The 18,365-nt window shown below is 53.0% G+C and overlaps 1 protein-coding gene, 1 long non-coding RNA gene and 1 pseudogene across 2 annotated transcripts; 1 reads left to right on the top strand and 2 right to left on the bottom strand.

Annotated features, from left to right (window-relative positions):
* The first annotated feature begins 655 nt into the window (after positions 1-655).
* On the top strand, positions 656-9,325 carry Egln2 (egl-9 family hypoxia inducible factor 2). Its single transcript, XM_020181394.2, has 6 exons — positions 656-794; positions 1,761-2,875; positions 7,449-7,568; positions 7,973-8,109; positions 8,327-8,394; positions 8,725-9,325. Exons 2-6 carry the CDS (start codon positions 1,991-1,993, stop codon positions 8,778-8,780), a joined length of 1,266 nt encoding a protein of 421 aa, XP_020036983.1. The 5' UTR covers positions 656-794; positions 1,761-1,990; the 3' UTR covers positions 8,781-9,325.
* Positions 8,442-14,046, bottom strand: LOC109697664 (cytochrome P450 2F2-like; annotated as a pseudogene).
* A 1,395-nt stretch (positions 14,047-15,441) lies between these two features.
* LOC141417846 (uncharacterized) lies at positions 15,442-17,810 on the bottom strand. Its single transcript, XR_012442476.1, has 3 exons — positions 17,191-17,810; positions 16,044-16,195; positions 15,442-15,567 (listed from the first exon to the last, which is right to left on the bottom strand). It is a non-coding gene; the product is annotated as an uncharacterized lncRNA (long non-coding RNA).
* Positions 17,811-18,365: the final 555 nt, after the last annotated feature.

Here is an 18,365-nt window from a genome sequence, read left to right as displayed (position 1 = left end):
GTTGGGGCATGGTCTTATCTACATTGACCTCCCAAGAGGGGTGGCTAAAATGTTCTCAAAGAGATGGGGCTGGTCATGCAAATGTCTTCTCTGCCTGGCTGTCCCAGGTTGTGTGTGCGCGCGTGTGTGAGAGAGGTGGGGCAGGATGGACAGGTCATGCAAATATGACACGCTTGCTCATCTAGGTCTGCGTTCCCTTCTCTTGAGGACGTTCCTTACTCTAGTTTTCTCTTCATTATAAAAAGTGCTTATGTAAATTACTGACGTGTGAATTTACATATGTTTTCCAACTAACTGCACAGCCATTTCTCAATATTCCCTTCTTGGGTTTTGAGGAGGATCTGCCTATGTAAATGAACATTTGCATGTCATTTCCCAAACCAGCGGCTCCTCTTTTCCACCACGTTCACGCTCCGCGGGGTGGGCCTTTCCATGTAAATTAGCTCATTTGCCTTCTCTTCTTGGCGCAAGGATAACACTCTCAGGAACGCACCACCCCCATCCAGGCGATCTAACCGCGCTCCCGCTCCCGCGTGAAGGGGGCGGAGCGGAGAATGCAAATGAACCTTGCGTCGGCGACTGTGCCACCTCTCCTTTCTGGATAGGGGTGTTCTGAATTTCCTCGCCGCGCGGTTCGCGCCTGCGCACGCACGGTCTTGGCCCGGGCGCGGTCACGTGCCTACCGGGCGAGGCGGGGGCGGAGCGTCGCGGGTGGTGGGGGCGGGGTATGGCGCGCTGTGCGGCGCAAGGCGGCTGGCACAAACGGCGGCGCCGGGGCCGGAGGAAAAAGCTCGGTGAGGAGGTCACGGGAAGGGAACAGGGAGGAGAAGAAGTTCGAGTCGGGGCGCCGGCACGCCCTAGGCTTGGTGTGGGGGCACGCGCCGGGGCCGGCGGGGGCGGGCTGTGGCGACCCCGGGGTGGGGGTGGGGAGGAAACGCTGGCCCGCACGTTAGGTGCCGGCCGTTGGGGGGCGGCGGGGAGCGCGCTCCCGGGGAAGGCCGAGGGGAGGGGCACGGGGTCTCAGTGGCCTTTGGGCCTTTCCTTAGTCGCCCACAGCGTCCCCGGGGAGGGGGGGCGGGGGGGCAGGGCTCACACCAAAGGGGATTGGGAGGGAGGAGTCTTTCCCTTGTCCTGTCCGCAAGTGCGTGAACCCTCCTTTCCCCCTGTTGTGGACCTTCCTCCCGGGCTCTCTTCCGTCTGTCTGTCTCAGGACCTCCCTTCCGCCCGGTGTGTGGCCGCCCCCAGTAAGCTTCCTCCCATTGGGCGCAGGTCGACCCCACCACCTGGTCTGTCTCTCAGGCCCTCCCTTCCAGCTTCTTTCAGTCTGTTTTTTTCTTAATGCAGCACTGTTCTCTTTGTCTCTGGATTCCCCAGTATCCTTTGCCTGCTGCCCCCAACTCCGAGTTTCCCTAGATTCACCCGATTCCCTCTTTCTGTAGACTCCCGCATTTCTCTGAGTCCCTCTGGAGCCCCCAAGCAGATCCCTCCTACTCCCCATCTCAACATGCACTCATTTTGCGACATCCACCCAGCCTCTTTCCTCCTTTGGCTCTTCCTCCTCACTGTCCTGTGCCTGTCATCTGTTCCCCCCTTAAATTCTTAGGCTCTTCTCCCCCCACTTGACCCCAGATTGTGGAGGTCTGTGTAGTCAGGCCTGTACCTGCCATCTTTCTACTTGCCTGTTCCACCTCCACTCCTTCCTCCACAGCCTACCTGCCTCTAGTTCCTCTCATCTCTTTTTTTTCTCTCTCTCTCTCCAGTCACCCCGACCAGTCCTTTCCCACGCCCCTAGGGACAACAGTGGACTTGGGGACCAGAGAGCACCCCCAGGGCACAAAAGAAGCCCCTGCTGCCTGCCCTGCCTCATCCTACCCCACACCAGGCCCAGCGGTCCCCGGCTGCATCAAGTGGAGGAGGAGGAGGCGGAGGAGGGTGGCACCATGGGCCCGGGCCGTGCCCTCCATGCCCGGGGGATGAAGACACTGCTGCCATGGACAGCCCGTGCCAGCCGCAGCCCCTGAGTCAGGCTCTCCCTCAGTTGTCAGGGTCTGTGTCAGAGCCCTTGGAGCCTAGCCGAGCCAGGATGGGGGTGGAGAGTTACCTGCCCTGTCCCTTGCTACCCTCCTATCACCGTCCAGGAGCACCTGGTGAGGCCTCGGCGGGGAGTGGGACCCCCAGAGCCACAGCCACCAGCACCGCTACCACTGCCAGCCCCCTGCGGGAGGGCTTGGGTGGTCAGGATGGCGGTGAGCTATGGCCACTGCAAAGTGAAGGTGCTGCGGCACTGGTCACCAAGGAGTGCCAGCGACTGGCAGCCCAGGGCGCCCGGCCTGAGGCCCCCAAACGGAAGTGGGCCGAGGATGGTGGGGATGCCCCTTCACCTGGCAAGCGGCCCTGGGCCAGGCATGAGGACCAGGAGGCAAAGGGGGAGGGTGGTGTGGGCTGTGGCAGCAGCAGCAGCAGCAGCAGCAGCACCACCAGCAGCAGCAGTACCAGCAGTGGCAGTGGCGAGGCGAGTGCTAGGCTAAGGGAGGAGGCCCCGCCCTCCGCACCTGAGCGCCTGGCCCTGGACTATATTGTGCCTTGCATGCGATACTACGGTATCTGCGTCAAGGACAACTTCTTGGGGGCAGCACTGGGTGGTCGTGTGCTGGCTGAGGTGGAGGCCCTGAAGTGGGGCGGGCGCCTGCGAGATGGGCAGCTAGTGAGCCAGCGGGCGATCCCACCGCGCAGCATTCGTGGGGACCAGATTGCCTGGGTGGAAGGCCATGAGCCAGGCTGCCGGAGCATCGGTGTCCTTATGGCCCATGTGGACGCTGTAATCCGCCACTGTGCTGGGCGGCTGGGTAGCTACGTCATCAACGGGCGCACCAAGGTAAGTTCGGTGGGGGCTTTCTCTGGAGCACTTTTCAGTAGCACTTTTTGTTGAATGCTTAGTGTCCTGGCACTAGGAAGAGTTCAGGCAGTTCCAGCAGAGGGGTTGCAACGCTCATCCCTGCGTACTCTGGTCCTTGGTTTGTTCACCTGTAAACTTGAGGTTTAATCTGGGGCCACAGTGTTTTTGACCTTGCAGGAATCCTCTTGGAGAACCTAATTAGAGCTGCTGACATTCGCAGCCTCGCATCTGTGCACGGGCTGTGGTGGGGTTCCTGGCTGCTGCTGTCTGTTTAAAGGCCTTAGGCCAAGGATGGTCAGTGTAGATGGCATATGGTTGTGCCTGTGTCCCTGTCCTTGTCTGTCCCTGTTGTCCTTTCCATCTGTACTTGTTTGCTGGCCTCTGTTGTCCATCCTGTCCTTCCAGGTAGAACCAGATGGAGGAGGGGAGGGCAGCAGTAGTGAGGTGAGCCCCTGGATGAGGGTGGGGGTGCTGCCTGCCATGCTGAGCACCTGCCCTGGGTTGCTTTATGCCCTGTGGGCCTGTTGTGGCATGCACATCAAGGAGAGCTTCCTGGAGGTGAGGTGACACTATGTGGCTGCATGCTGGCGCACGTTGAGCTCTTGTCCCCCCATCTTTCCCTTTTCTCTCTGTCCTAGACCCTGCTTGTCATTTCATCCATGACTGATTCTGGTCTCTTCCCTCTCTGCCTTTGTGTGCCTCTTCTTGGCTCTTTTTCTTTATTCAGAATGTAGTTTTCAATTTCTCTTTGGAGCCTGAACCTTTTTTTGGAATCTGCCTGAAGCCACAGATCCTCTCTTAGGAAAAATGCTCATTTGGTTGGAGTTCATAGGCAGTTATCAGAGTCTCCTGGGCCTCCAGCTGCCCATTCAAGAAGCAGGGGTCAGTAGCCCAGCACAGACAATGGTCTGCACGGCCTTTCTGGTTTGTTTCTGACTGTGAGGGTCCTGGCCTTGAGATGAAGACTTGTCATTTAGACAAGGCGTGTAGGGAGTGCCTCTCCTCATTTCCCGTAATGCTTGGCTGGTGGCACTTGCTGTGTTGTGCCCTGTGAGCAGCAGGCTGTGTCCCTGTCTTCTTCCTTGTTTCTTAGGTCCCATCTTGGGTTCTATCTTTGAATGGCTTTTCTCTCAGACTGGAGCTGGCTCCTGGACCAGGGATCCCTGGGGGCCCAGGCCTATTTCCTCCCCACCCCAGCTGGAACTTGTCCTACTTTCCTCTCCCTCCCGTTACTTGATAGCTGTAGAGCTGGAGCCGGCCCCTCCCTGAGCTTGGCTCCTGGAGGCAAGATCATTGTGCTCTCCCTGGCTCAGCAGCTGTATTCCCTGGTGTCAGCCCTCCCACAGGAGGGAAGTTAGGAAATCAGAAGTGCCGAGTGCTTAGGTGGGATGCTGTTCTGAGCCTCACTTCACTCACCACAGAATAGGACAACCAGGTGAACTCCCCAACAGCTAGGCCGTGGTAGTTTGGGGAGGAAGAGTTCAGGGAATAGATTGCTTTCCCTTTGGTGCCTCTGGTTCCCACCTGGATGTGGTTGGGGACAGACCTGAGCTAGGATTGGAAGGGGAAAGGGGTGGGCTTCTTTAAGCCCTAGGTGACTCTTTTCCCTGGGGAGGTAAGAGTAGGCCAGGGTGGATGGAGACAGGAGGAGAGGAACCAGCACAGGTACTGGAGTCCCATTTTCCCCCTCTGCCCTCCCCCACTGACACACATCAAAGGGCCACATGGGGCTCCCTTCCTGGGCTCTAGAGAGGCTGTGGGGTATTGAGGTGGGCAGAGGCAGAGGCAGTGGGAACATAGTTTACCAGTGTGGCTATGTGCAGAAGTAACCTGGTCCTCAGTGGTTGCTGAATGGTGCTCCTCTGTCCTCCTGTCTTCTCTGCTATCCCTGTTCCCTCTGTTCATGGACCTGCATCTGCCATGAGTCAACTCCAGCTGGCATGAAGGGCTACCAGAGATCACCCAGGGAGGGGTTGCTGGCTTAATTTTCCCCTTTAAGAGCAGCAAGGAGGTGGGGCCTGCTGTCTCAGCCTTCTGATTTGGTGTGGGTGGTAGTGGTGGTAAGGACCCTTAACAGGTTGTCACCATCCTTTTACTCTTTAGTGTGCTGGCTGTGGTCCCACCTGCTGTTCTCTGAGGTGGAAGGGATAAGGGAGCGAGTTCCTTTGCCACTTTGTAGTTGTCCTGCAGCTGGTTGTGGGGTTTGGAGGAGTGCTCTCAGCCAGCAGATAGTGCACCACGCACTCAGGAGACAGGCCTGGCCCCAGGGGCTTACATGGAGCTGCTTTTCAGACCAGTGCTAAGTAAACAGCTACCTGAGCTGGTTTCATGTTGAGAGGAGTGGAGTAGACAGCTGGAGTACTTAAGGCAGCACTTGACTTGAGTCAAGAATGATAAGGGGAAGAGGGTCCTAGGCAGGCCTTGAGGTGGGGCTGAGGTAGGTCTGTTAAGACTTGGAGCAGAATGGAGCCATAGCACATGAGGTTGGTGGCTTTGGAGGTTATGGGTTGGAATTTGTGTTTTCTGTCTCAGGCTGCTGTTTGAGGGTGGATTGTGGTGGTGGTGGTGGGGGGGAAGGCGCCAGCACTACCCTCCCCCTTCTGTCTGCATGCAGAGCCAGTATGAGCTTCTATTGAATTACCAGCTGGGGAGGCCTTGCCCATCAATAATCAGTGACTTCATTCCAGGTCATGGCCACATTCTTTCTTTCCAATGAGTGGCTGCTCTGAGTGCCATCCCATCTGCAGGGAATAAGCTGTGCACAGAAGGCTCTCTCTCCTGCTCCTTGGGGTGCAGAGGCCAGGCTTGCTTTCTCTGGGGGCCTCTCACTCAAACTGTGTTGCCAGCAAGCAGATTGGCTCTTTCCTGCTGGGTGGCCTTAGGTGGTGGCAGCCCTCCTGGTCTCTTTCCCAAGGCAGGTTGGTAGATCCAAGTGTATGTACCTGATACAGAGTAGTTTAGCATCCACACAGCAGTGAGCCCTGGGACCAGTGAGTTGAGAGTTGTTCTGGGAGGAGGCTGAAGGATTGAGTCAGTCTGACCCTCCATGGAGTGCTTGGTAAGCCTCCTGCTTTGGCTGCAGACACTGATGTATTTGATCATAAGCCCTGGTGAGCTGGGCCTGGAGGTGTAGCTGAGCATTGATGGGGAGCCCCAGTCAGCAGGGTGGTACCCAGACAGGGAAGCTGGGGATCCTCATGCTAATTAGTCCTGTTTGCCTAGGACCTCATCCAGCCTACACAGTGGGTTTGAGCAGAGGGTAGGACAGGGGTCTTGCTTTTTCTTTAAATAGTTTTTCAGCAGTGCTTTAGTTCTCCATTATGTGGTTCATTTCCCACAGCAGCCTGTGCAGTAGTGTCAGCTCCCTTCTGTGGGTGAGGAACCTGAGTCAGGGAACTCAAGGCATCACTCTGATGCTAAAGGCTGAAGGATGTCGGGCAGCACTGAGACTTGGAATTGGGTCTAAGCCATTTCTTTCACACCACAGCCATCTTTCTGTTAATAGACATCCTGGGACAGGGCCAGGGGAGTGGCAGCTGTGAGGTAGAGGAATCAAGAACTCTGTAGCCAGACCCGTGCACACAGACCTGGAGGGAGACCTGGAGGGAGTCCTGGCTGTTAGATCTGTGGTGGGCTGAAGCTTCAGTTATGTTCTCAGAGGTTTCCACTTAAGCTCCTGCTGGAAAGAGGTGTTTATCAGCCCCGTTTTACACTTGAGGTAGCTGAGGTCCTTGAGGGAGCTGAGGCCCTTGACGGTTATGCACCAAGGTTGGAGTTGGAGCTCTTGGTTCTGGTTCCTGTTTGGATATGTATAGGATGAATCATTGGTTGGATTCTTTGTAGTCAAGGGCAGGGGCAGGGGTTCTCGGTATTGCTGCACATTAGAATTACCTGGGGAGTCTTCTTAAAAAAAAAAAAAAAAAAAAAATCCAGTCCTCCTTAGACCAAGCCTGTGACAACCTTTGAAGCGAGGCAGGCCTGGACCTAAGTGTCTCAAAGCTCCCTAGGAGATTCCACTTTGCAGCCACGGGTGAAAACTCCTGGCCTAGGGCTCTGAGGCCACCTCTCTGCCTACCTGAAAACATTAAATTGGTTTTGCTCTACTGAAATGTCTGAAGTAGAGTTAGATTGTCTTTAAAAAACAACACAAAACAACGAAACAAAAAGCCGTCAGTTACTCAATGAGCCCCCCAATCTGGGTCTGTGCGGGAGTGCAGAGGCCTGTTGAAGCCCAGGAAATGAGGTTTCTGATGAACTTGTGAATTTGGTTTTTTTTTTGTTGTTGTTGTGGTGGTGGTGGTGGCACTGGGGTTTGAAATCAGGGCCTCACACTTGCTAGGCAGGTGCTTTACCACTTGAGCCACTATACCAGCCCAAGGGATGGGGTCTTAGCTGAATTTGGGCTTGGAAGCCGGTTGGAGCCTAGGATGGTCAAGGAATCACAGGGAAGAAGAGGGTTGGGAAGGGCGAGCAGGATGTAACGTAGTGGCTGCTTCCCGAGATGTCACTGCCTCGCCTTGGTGAATGAACCACCTTCCTTCATCTCTGCCAGGCTATGGTGGCGTGTTACCCAGGCAACGGGCTGGGGTACGTGAGGCACGTTGACAATCCCCACGGCGATGGGCGCTGCATCACCTGTATCTATTACCTGAATCAGAACTGGGATGTTAAGGTAGGGTCAGGGGTGGGATGGGACGGTGTGCATTCACTCCATTCCACTCCCAGCTCAGATGCCAGCCTTCGTTCCTCCTAGCCCACAGGGGCAGTGCATTCCCTTCCTGGGAAATGGCACCTCCTTTCTAGCCAACTGTGTGGTGGGACCTCCCCACTTTCCGGGAGTGGTGCTGTCTACCCAGCCCCACCGGGCCTTGTACACTCTCCCCCTTTTCCTGTCTTTAGTAGCTTCCTGCCCATCTCCATGGTGATGTGAACTCTGGGCTGTCATTCATTTAAGAGCACTAATGGTGGGAGGAGTGATGTGTGCTGGTGCTGCACCCCCTAGTGGGTGCATGGGCACAGTGCATGGCAGAAGCTCTAGGAGTAACCAGCCAGCCTCATCCTCTGGCCTGCCCCCAGGTGCATGGTGGCCTGCTGCAGATCTTTCCTGAGGGTCGGCCTGTTGTAGCCAACATTGAGCCACTCTTTGACCGGCTGCTCATTTTCTGGTCTGACCGACGGAACCCCCATGAGGTGAAGCCAGCTTATGCCACCAGGTATGACCAGTATTTTGGGGGCTGTGTCCAGGTGCTCTCTCTGGAGGACCCCCGACCTGTGGGGGTTCTCAAACTCCCACAGTGACTAAGGAGTGTTGGGAAGCTGAGAGAGGGCCTAGGTGGGAACAGAACCAAGTGGCTCAAAAGGGAATTCTGGTGTCACCGTGGATATGGTGACTGGAATTACAGAAATCTGATTTCACCTGCTGTCTCCCAGGTACGCCATCACTGTCTGGTATTTTGATGCCAAGGAGCGGGCAGCAGCCAAAGACAAGTATCAACTAGGTACCTGCTTTCTCCTGTCACGCCCTTCCCATTCCCTGTATACTGTGCTTGGTCTTTTTTTCTTTTTTCTTTTTTTTTTTTTTTGGTACTGGGGATGGAACCCAGGGCCTTACATGCTAGGCAAGTGCTATTATCACTGAGCACACCCCAGTCCTCTCATCAGTCTCTTATTTGAGTCCCACTACTAATGCTATCTAATCTTTCTAGTCAGCCCGCTTTCCTGGTACCCCCAACATGAGCCCCATTTCTTTGTCATGTTCTCAAGTTTTCCTTGGCCTCTTTGTCCTTTTCCTGGTGACTCACAGTCTCCTGTCCCCCTCTCATCCTCAGCATCAGGACAGAAAGGTGTCCAGGTATCTGTATCACAGCCAGCCACACCCACCTAGTGACCAGCCCCAGAGCTGCATGGACTGACAGCTCACCCGACTTCAGGAGAGCCCTGGGCCCTACAGCAGCCCACCAACCTCGGTGCCCGCTCCTTCCCTGCCTGCTGCTGCTTCTGGCTTGCCTCTGTCCTGCCTGGTGTGGAGGGCCCTGTGCATTACTGAGGACCAAGGAAGAAGAGACCTCTACTGCCCTGTGAGGGGGGTGGGGTTGTGACCTGGGCAGTGGCCAGTGTTGGGGGCTACCATTACTGAAACTAAGGACTTGTGTCCTGCCATGTCTGGTCATTCCCCTGCTGGGTGTGGAGAGTGGGAGGAGGCAGGACTTGGGGTTGAGGTGAGTCATGGCCTCTTGCTGGCAAGGTTTGTGGGGGACTATTCCCAAGCTCCCCTACTCCACCAGCCTGGAATGTGAAGTGACTCCCCAACCCCTTTGCCATGGCACCTTTTAGACTGGGCTGCCGCTGCTAGGGCAGGGTGAGGTGCTGGGAGGAGCATGGGTATGGAAGTCCTGCCAGCCAAGAAATAAAGTTTACCTCAGAGCTGCATGTCCGACTTTCCCTCTCCATAATGAGACTTATTGACCAAGGGGGTCAAGAGGTCTGAGGGTCGGGTGTGGCTAGGTTGGTGAAGCCCGACCTCAGTGGGTCACCAGGTAGAACTGGAAGGCTGGGGGGACATTGCCCAGACCAGTGCGCTGGGGGGTGAGGTTGATGTTGGCATGGCTCCCCAAAGGGAGTAGGCAGAAGCTCTGCAGGATGCAGATTTCTGAGTGGGCTAGGCTTGCGCCCAGGCACATCTGCTTTCCTGTGGATACAAGTGCATGGTGTGAACACCTCCTGCAACCCTAGCACTGGCCTGTACTCATCCCCTCCCTCCTGGCTCAGACCTGGGGCAAAGGGCATGAAGGCATCACTGCTCTGGAACTCACCCTTGTCATCCAGGAAGTTGGAGTTAAAAAGGTCTGGGTCCTTGAATTGGGTGGGGTCCCAATGTGCAGACACAGGCAGGGGAATCACAAAGGTGTACAGTTAAGGTTATCCCAGAACTAGCCTCTCCACATGCCTCATCCAAGACCCTTTGTTTTTGCAGAGCTGGAGATGGAATCCAGGGCCCTGCAGCGAGCACAGAGCCACATCCCCCAGCCCAAGTTGGCTTGAGCTCTGATCCTCAGCTTTCTACGTGCAGGCATCATGGGTGTGTACCACCACACCTGGCTTTTTTTGTGTTATGTGTGGAGATAGGGTCTCCCTAAATTGTTGAGGCTGGCCTTGAGCTGACCTGGAGTGACTCCTACCCCCCCACCTCAACCTCGCTCTGAGACTATAGGTGATGGCCACTACCCCTGGCCCAATAACTTATTTCTTTGCAAACCAGGGCCTTATGCATACTAGGCAAACATGTACCACCCCCAGTTTCAAAGAGTGTTTTTAGAAGCTCGTGGGAAGGTGGATCTTCTGGGGCTGCTGTCAATCAGTTGGTATGCCCATGCCCATTAGAGCTAGTCTTCCTGAATAGGTGCTAACGCTTAGTCCTGCCCCCAGTGCAGGACACCCAAGTTCCGTGCACACCTTTGGCAGAAAGTGGCCCTGGAAGTGGCATTATAGGTGAGGGCACACATGCTGGTAAAGCACTGAATTTAGGCAGCATGGTGTTAGTGTAGGGCAGACCCACTCATCTGAGTGTGTGTCCAGCCTACCACTGTCCAGCTCTGCCTGCACCTTGGCTGGGGCCAGAGAAGGTTTTGAGATGCACACTACCAGGACACACTTCCCCCAACCTCCCAGCCATGCTCAAACCCCAGCTTTTTCATTTGGTCTCCAGCCTGCAGACCTGCCACCTCTGGGTACCTGACAGAATGAGGGACCCACCAGTGCAGTGGTGGTCTAGGTGCCACTGAAGGAAAGGTTGTGAGTTGTCATCACCATTTCCTTCTGGGTCCCGACGTTACTGTGGGTAGAGACCCAGGCTGCACCTTCTGTCCTTGCTGCTGCTGGGTGGGCTGGGTAGCAGGGACCTGTGCCTTATCCATCTGGTTGAGGAAGAAGTCGATGAAATCCCAGGGCCCCCATACTGCCTTGTCTGCTGGTGCCACTTGATTTGCTCAGAGAGCAAGACTCTTCCAAGTTTAAGAAGATTTGGTGGCCACCTTCCTGGTGGCCAGGAAGGCAGTCCAAGAGGGAGGGGAATATGTTGTACGTCTAGGGAGACAATCTCAAAAGGACCCTGGACAAGGCCATGAGGACTTCGTTTTCCTCTAGGGAGAATGCACCAGGATTTGAATGTGGTTCTAGATCTCTTCCATTCCAAGAATCTAAGACTGCCTATTCCATTCTAATGATCCATTATAAGTAGGGTTGTGTGCTTGGGGTTTGTCATAAGACCAGGCACACGAAGGAGAGATGGGAGATGACCCTCTCACCTTACCCCATCTGGAACTCATGCGGAAATTGTCATTGAAGAGGTCCAGGAGCCTCAGGAACTCCGGGTCGCCCTAGCCATAGTGTTTCCCGAAGACCACGGAACAGATAACATTGGATACAGCATTATCCGGCAACTACTGGGGGTTGAAGGGAGCTCGGGTGGGGACTGAGGGGGTGGGAACAGCCCTAGGTAATGATGCTGTGACCCAGCCCCCAGCCAGTTTCTTCACCTTACTGGATTTGTTCACCCCAAAGTATTATCATGGCTCCTTCTTGGCAGTCCATTGGCCACCCCACTACCAGGCCCTTCAGTTTTCCCTGCCAGGCCGCACCAATGGTGGCTCGGAATTGGTCAAGCAGACATGCTGTCTCCAGGATGCGCTTCTCGATGGTCCACGTCCCCACCCTGAACTCTCTCAGCGCACCAAGTGCGCAGCGCCGGCCAGCGCCGCCCATTAGAAAACACGGAGCCTACGGTGGAGACAGAAAAGGGGCTGCAGGGAGTTGGCCACGCCCCATCCAGAAAGCGCCAGTCACTACGAACGGCCCTAATTGGGGCCTCCAACTCCAGAGCAGACTTACCCACAATCCTTCGCTTTGTTCTTTTACCCAGCCTCTTAATTGCCAACCTTCTCAGCCCCGTCCACCCATTGGTCCCACCTTTGCTGCTCCGGATCCCTGACCCACGCTCGTTCTTTCAGGCTTAAGAAGCTTAGGCTTTCCTCTCATCAGCTGCAAGATGAATCTCAATGGGGCCTGTACTCTTTAGCTCTGTCCACCCTTTCTTCGCTCTTCACTCTTGTCAGCTCTATTTTCTGTAAGGCCCCTTTCACTTGCCTGGCTCCACCCTTTATCCTCCCCAACTGTCTGGTCTAGGTCCTCGCTTCCACCGCCGGGACCTCACCGTTTCCATGCGTGAAGCGTTCGAAGGCTGCCACTGCCCGGTGGCGGGAGAAGGCATCCACCTGCAGCACTAATGCGTCCCGCAGCGCTGCATAGCCACATAGCACGGCTGACAGGACGCGGGTCCGGCCACACTGTGAACACTGGGGCCCAGCAGCAAGAGAACCAGTGTTCAGGGAGAACACTGAACACTGGTTCAGGGAGAGCCAGTGTTCAGTTGGTCCCCTGCTCCACCGAGACCCCATCTCCCTCCTCCCTCAGATCCAGAAGTCCCCCTCTCCGCCCGTTATTCCTCAGGTCCAGCAGTTGAGATCCCCAGCTCCCTCCTTCCTCGACCCAGGCATCTACCAGGGCCCCAACTCCCTTAGCTCTTTTTTCAGTGAACCAGAAATTCTAATCCCCCAATCCGTCTCCAAGAATGCAGAATTCTGTCCCCGTCCCCCACTGTCGAGGCTACTTCCATGAGTGCATGGTGCAGGTGTCTGGACTCCAGCTGCAGGAAGTTCCCTAGCAACAGGAGCGGCGTGGACCCAGGGGGTAGGCCAGTCTGCATCTGAGAGCATCGGACACCCCAACCCCACCACGCAAGCGCCAGCACCAGGAGTGGCAACAGCCCTTCTGAGCCCTGGCTCACCTGGCTGTGTGTATGTCCCAGGTGCCATTTTCAAGTCAATACTCCTGTCCAGGTGCAACCTACTGAACCCCTAGCAACCTTAGGGTCCACGTATGCCTCAGTCCTTTGGCCACTTCTGGGCCAATGTCCTCAAATACCTTACACTGTACCTCTGATTCCTAAACATATTCCTGACTCTTAAATACACTTCTAAAACCACTGCTGGCCACATGTCCATTGGCCTGGCACCCCATGCCCTGTGTCTAGGATTCCTAGGGACTCACCCAGCAACCTTGTTATCTGCATAGCTCTTGGAAAGCTCTATGCTGTACCTGTCCCCCTGATGCTTACTTGAATCCCTTAGGTTCCTGGTGCCTACCAGCCTGGATCCCTTTGTAGCTCTATTTATGTCCAGAACTGTCCAAAACTACTGCCATTTCTACTCCCAAGGCTGTGGCACCCAGATGCCCCCCAAATGTCCTGTGAGTCTGCTGCAGTACAATCTGGTCTCCATTCCCCCAAATCCCAGTAGGGACCCCATCTGAGGTCAGATCATGATGGCAGACAAAGAAATTCCTCATTTCCCGTCTTGCTCTACAGAAACAGGCTAGAGGGGCCCAGTCAGGCCTGCATGGGCTGGGGTGGGGGCGGGGCTGTCATTACTTGGGACAGACAGTTCAGGAATGTGGTCCACCTTCCTGCTCCTCCCTGCCTTGCTAGATCCAGCCTTCCTGCTTGGCATGGGGCCCAGACCTGGAGCTAAGGTGGGGGGCCCTGCAGAGTCCCAGACTGGACTTGTTTCTGGGAGTGTTTCTCAGCATCTCTGTCTACCTCTGTTTCATTCCTCAGTGTCTCCCTCCCTCTCTCTTTCCTTTCTATAAGTTTTTCTCTTAGTTGGTGCCTTGGTTCGCCTCTCTTTCTCTCTCTTTTCTCTCTCTTCTCTGTCATGTTTCTCTCTCTCTCTCTCTCTCTCTTTCTCTCTCTTCTCTCTTTCCTTCTATATGTATCTGGGTCTGTCTTTTTTTTGTTTTTTTTTCTTTTTGCCATATTGGGGTTTGAACTCAGGGCCTTGCAGTTGCTAGGCAGGCGCTCTACCACTTGAACCACACTTTCAGCCCTGTTTTTTTTTAGTTATTTTTCAGGTAGGATCAAGCACTTTTTTGCCCTGGGCTGTCCTGGACCTTGATTGTCCTACCTACGCCTCCTACATAGGTGGGATCACAGGCACTCCTGACTTGTTTGTTGCGATGCAGCTCCATAACTTTTTGCCTCAAACCTGATATCCACACCCCAGCCCCTAGTACCTCAGACCACAGATGTGCACCACCATGTCTGCCCTCTCCATCTGTCTTGATTTTATTCTCCTGTCTGTGCTTCTTGGTCTCTCTGCCTCTGCCTCTGCAGGGTCTTCCTACCTGTCAGCTTTTCTCTGTACGGGGACTAGATGACAGGCAGGGAGGGGTGAAGAGTAGGATTTCTGCTCAGAGGTGGTAACCCCACTGAAGGCTGGGGTGCATCTTGGCACAGGAAGTCACTCTATCCCACCCCTCTGGGTCCTCTTTATTGGGGTCTCTGACTTTCTCTTTATCTCCTGGCTCTTCTTTTCACCGTGTTAAGCATCAGCTGGCCTCAAACTCGAGATCCTTCTGCCTCAGCTTCCTGAGTTTTGGGATTACAGGCATGTATCACCACCCCTGTTTTGTCTGCTTCTGTACCCTGGTACCTAAAATAGTAATCAACACAAGGAGGTGCTCAGTAAATATGTGTTGGATGAATCATCCTCTCTGATTCTGTCTAACGCAGACTAGATTTCTGTTTCAACCCATCTATCTCCCTTTTCTTTTATCTCTCAGGTCTGTTTGTCTGTCTTCCATCTCTGTCCCTCTCTTAATTTCTTTCTCTGTTTTAGAATCCTCTTGTCTTCCCTCTGTCTGGGTACCTGTCTCTCCCTTTTCTCAGTACCTTTCTTTGTCCTCCTGTTGCACTTTTTCTTCATCTCACTCCCAATGTAACAGGGTGGCTATTTGTCAGTTTTTTTTGACAGCTCTGCACAGTTGTCACTCTACCTTAAAAGAAACCCTACCTAGATGGTTAAGATACTAACTGCTAACTCTTTCTTTAGAATTTAGAACCCAGAATTTCTGGTGACCTTTGTAAAACTCCTTAGTCCTTAGTTCTGTGACTATGTCAGTCTGAAAAGAGCTGCAGAGTAAATGGATGGAATTGGAGAACATCATTCTGAGTGAGGTTAGCCTGGCCCAAAAGACCAAAAATCGTATGTTCTCCCTCATATGTGGACATTAGATCAAGGGCAAACACAACAATGGGATTGGACTTTGAGCACATGATAAAAGCAAGAGCACACAAGGGAGGGGTGAGGATAGGTAACACACCTAAAAAACTAGCTAGCACTTGTTGCCCTTAACGCAGAGAAACTAAAGCAGATACCTTAAAAGCAACTGAGGCCAATAGGAGAAGGGGACCAGGAACTAGAGAAAAGGTTAGATCAAAAAGAATTAACCTAGAAGGTAACACACATGCACAGGAAATCAATGTGAGTCAATGCCCTGTATAGCTATCCTTATCTCAACCAGCAAAAACCCTTGTTCCTTCCTATTATTGCTTATATTCTCTCTACAACAAAATTAGAAATAAGGGCAAAAGAGTTTCTGCTGGGCATTGGAGGGGGTAGGGGGGAGAGGGAGGGGGCGGAGTGGGTGGTAAGGGAGGGGGTGGGGGCAGGGGGGAGAAATGACCCAAGCCTTGTATGCACATATGAATAATAAAAGAAAAAAAAAATAAAAAGAGCTGCAGAAACTGGCTCCAGAAAGTCAAGGTCCATTGCAGTGTTCTAGGAAAAAAGAAAAAAGGGAGAAACATGCCCTGATGATGAAGGCAGTGCACAGACTTCTTGCTCCACTCCTCCTTTCCTTCCTTATAATAGCCCTTTGCACCCCTGAGTCCCTGAAGATGGAGCTTTTTTCTTTTTTTGGCAGTATTGGGGTTTGAACTCAGGGTTTCACACTTGCTAGACAGGTGCTCTACCACTCAAGCCACTCTGCCAGTCCAAGATAGAGCTTTGAGGTAGTAGCCCCTCTATCTTCTCAAGATTGCTGACCCTTACCCAGGCATGGTGGCACACACCAGTAGTCCTAGCTCCTCAGGAGGTGCAGGCAGGAGGATTTCGAGTTCAAGGCCAGCTTGGGCAAAGTTAGGGAGACCCTATCCCTCGCACCAAAAAAAAAGACAGGGTGTTGCTTGAACCCACGTGCGATGCCCTGGGTTCAATCCCTAGTACTGCGTAAAACAACAACAATAGAACCTTACCATCCCTTGGCCAGATCTTGAATTTCAATAAAATCAGTCTTTGTTTTTCAGTGTCTCTGTCTGCTTTCTCTCTTCATCTCTTCTTAGTCTTTCCGTATCTCCCTCCAACTCTTCATCCCCAATTGGGCCGTGGGGTACACTCTGTGGTCCACCTGTGAGGATTAAGGAGCCAGTGTTTCATGTGGGAACTGCCTGTACATCCCACCCAGCCAGCTCTGTGCTCTGCACGGCATGTCCCAGCTTCTGGATGGCCTCTGGGGAGACTCTGGTCAGGTTATGGCCTCCCAGGCCTTCTCTGCTGTGGCTGGAGCCAGCCCCACCCTGCCTGCCTGCAGCTCTAGATCTCTGCCCTGTGAGAAAAGCCACCGTCAACAGCATGTCTAGCTGTTAAATTCAATCCTACATGGGAAGGCTTAAGGCCATAGACAGGTATTCCTATTCAAAATTTGCAGGGCAAAGGAATGGACCAGCGAGAGGAGTGGGGAGCAGGAGAGACAGTCTCCATTTTCCTATGTCTCACTGCCCCCAATTCATTGTCCTTCCTCTCTCTGGTCTTCCTCCACCCTCCGCCCCCACTTTTCTCTTTCCCCATTTCTCAGTCTTTTATCTCTTTGCTCTCTTCTGTCTCCTGTAGTGTCTTCCTCTACCTTTCTGGGTCTCTGACTTGTGAGACTGAAAGTGGTGTTTGAACTCAGGGCCTTGTATTTGTTAGGCAGGTGCTCTACCACTTGAGCCACATCCCCGGCCCTTTTTGCTGTAGTAACCTACAGGTAGGGTCTCATGTTTTTGCCCCAGTGCCTTGAACTTTGATCCTGCTATTTATGCTTCCCAGTAGCTAGGATGACAGATGTGTACCATCACTGCCTGGCTTAGTGGTTGAGTTGAGGTCTCAATAACTTTTTGCCTGGGCTGGCCTTGAACCTCAATCTTCCCTGTTTTTGCCTCCTGAGTAATTTGGGATTACAGGTGTGAGCTACTGCACCTGGCTCATGTGTCACTTCACCTCTCTGAATCTCAGTCTGTTTATCTGTAAAAATGTGATAACAAGATTGCTTTGCCTCCTGGGGAGAATTAAACAAGGCATTTAGAACAGCACAGGAATAGGAAGGGCTGTGTAAGTGTTCCTGAGAGTTTCTCAGTCTCTCACTTTCTCGTTGCTTCCATCTCTCTGGGACTCCTGTTTGGCATCTCTCTGGGCTGGCATCTTTTTCTCTGTCCTGGTTTCTCTGCCTTTCTGTCTTCTGGTCCTCACAGCCTTTACATTCTAGTTTGTCTGCAAGAAATAATTCCTCTTACCCTAGCTGCCCTGAGGGTGAGGGTGAGGGTGAGGGTGAGTGTACACAGGTGTTTCTCATCTCTGCAGTCAGATCGCCTGCCTCTCATCCTAAGGGACCATCCTCCACCTTTATTTATTTTTACTTATTTATTGCCTTATAACTAGGATGTTTTTATTTTTTTAATTTCAATTTTATTTTATTTTTTTTTTGGTATGATTGGGGTTTGGACTCAGGGCTTTGCACTTGCAAAGCAGGCACTCTACTGCTTGAGCCACACCTTCGGTCCATTTTGCTCTGGTTATTTTGGAGATAGGGTCTCAGGAACTAGTTCCCCAGGCTGGCCTTGAACCTCGATCCTCTGGATCTCAGCCTCTCAAGTAGCTAGGATTACAGGTGTGAGCCAGTGCCCGGCTATTTTTAATTTTTTAAATGGGTTTCATTATGACCTTTTTATAATGCATACAATCAATGTATTTCAATCTTACACCCCCCTTTCCCCTCCTCTTCCCTTTGATTCCCCTCCAAATAGCCCCCCACTTATGTTCACATCCATGTTTTCCCTTTTGGATCTAGCTTCTACATATGAGAGAAAACATGCTGTATTTGTCTTTCTGAGTCTGGATAATTTTGATTACTATGATGACCTACTCATTTTTTGACGGGCACTAGGTAGATTCCATTACATGGCTAATGTGAACGGTGCTGCAATAAACATGCATGTTCAGGTATATCTATTGTATGCTGACTTGCATTCCTTCTAGTATATGCCCAGGAGTGCTATAACAAGGGCCATATGGCAGTTCTAGGTTTTTTTTTTTGGTGGTACTGGGGCTTGAACTCAGGGCCTACACCTTGAGCCACTCCACCAGCCCTTTTTTGTGAATTTTTTTTTTTTTTTTGAGATAGGGTCTTGCAAACTATTTGGCCCGCCTGGCTTGGAACCTCGATCCCCTGATCTCTGCCTCCTGAGAAGCTAGGATTATAAGCTTGAACCACTAGCAACCCACTTAGGGTTTGAGGAACTGCCATACTGATTTCCAGAGTG

Source organism: Castor canadensis, chromosome 16, assembly GCF_047511655.1.
Source record: "Castor canadensis chromosome 16, mCasCan1.hap1v2, whole genome shotgun sequence".
Lineage (NCBI taxonomy): Eukaryota > Metazoa > Chordata > Mammalia > Rodentia > Castoridae > Castor > Castor canadensis.
The sequence above is the reverse complement of the archived record's forward strand: the minus strand, read 5'-3'. Positions and strand labels throughout refer to the sequence as shown.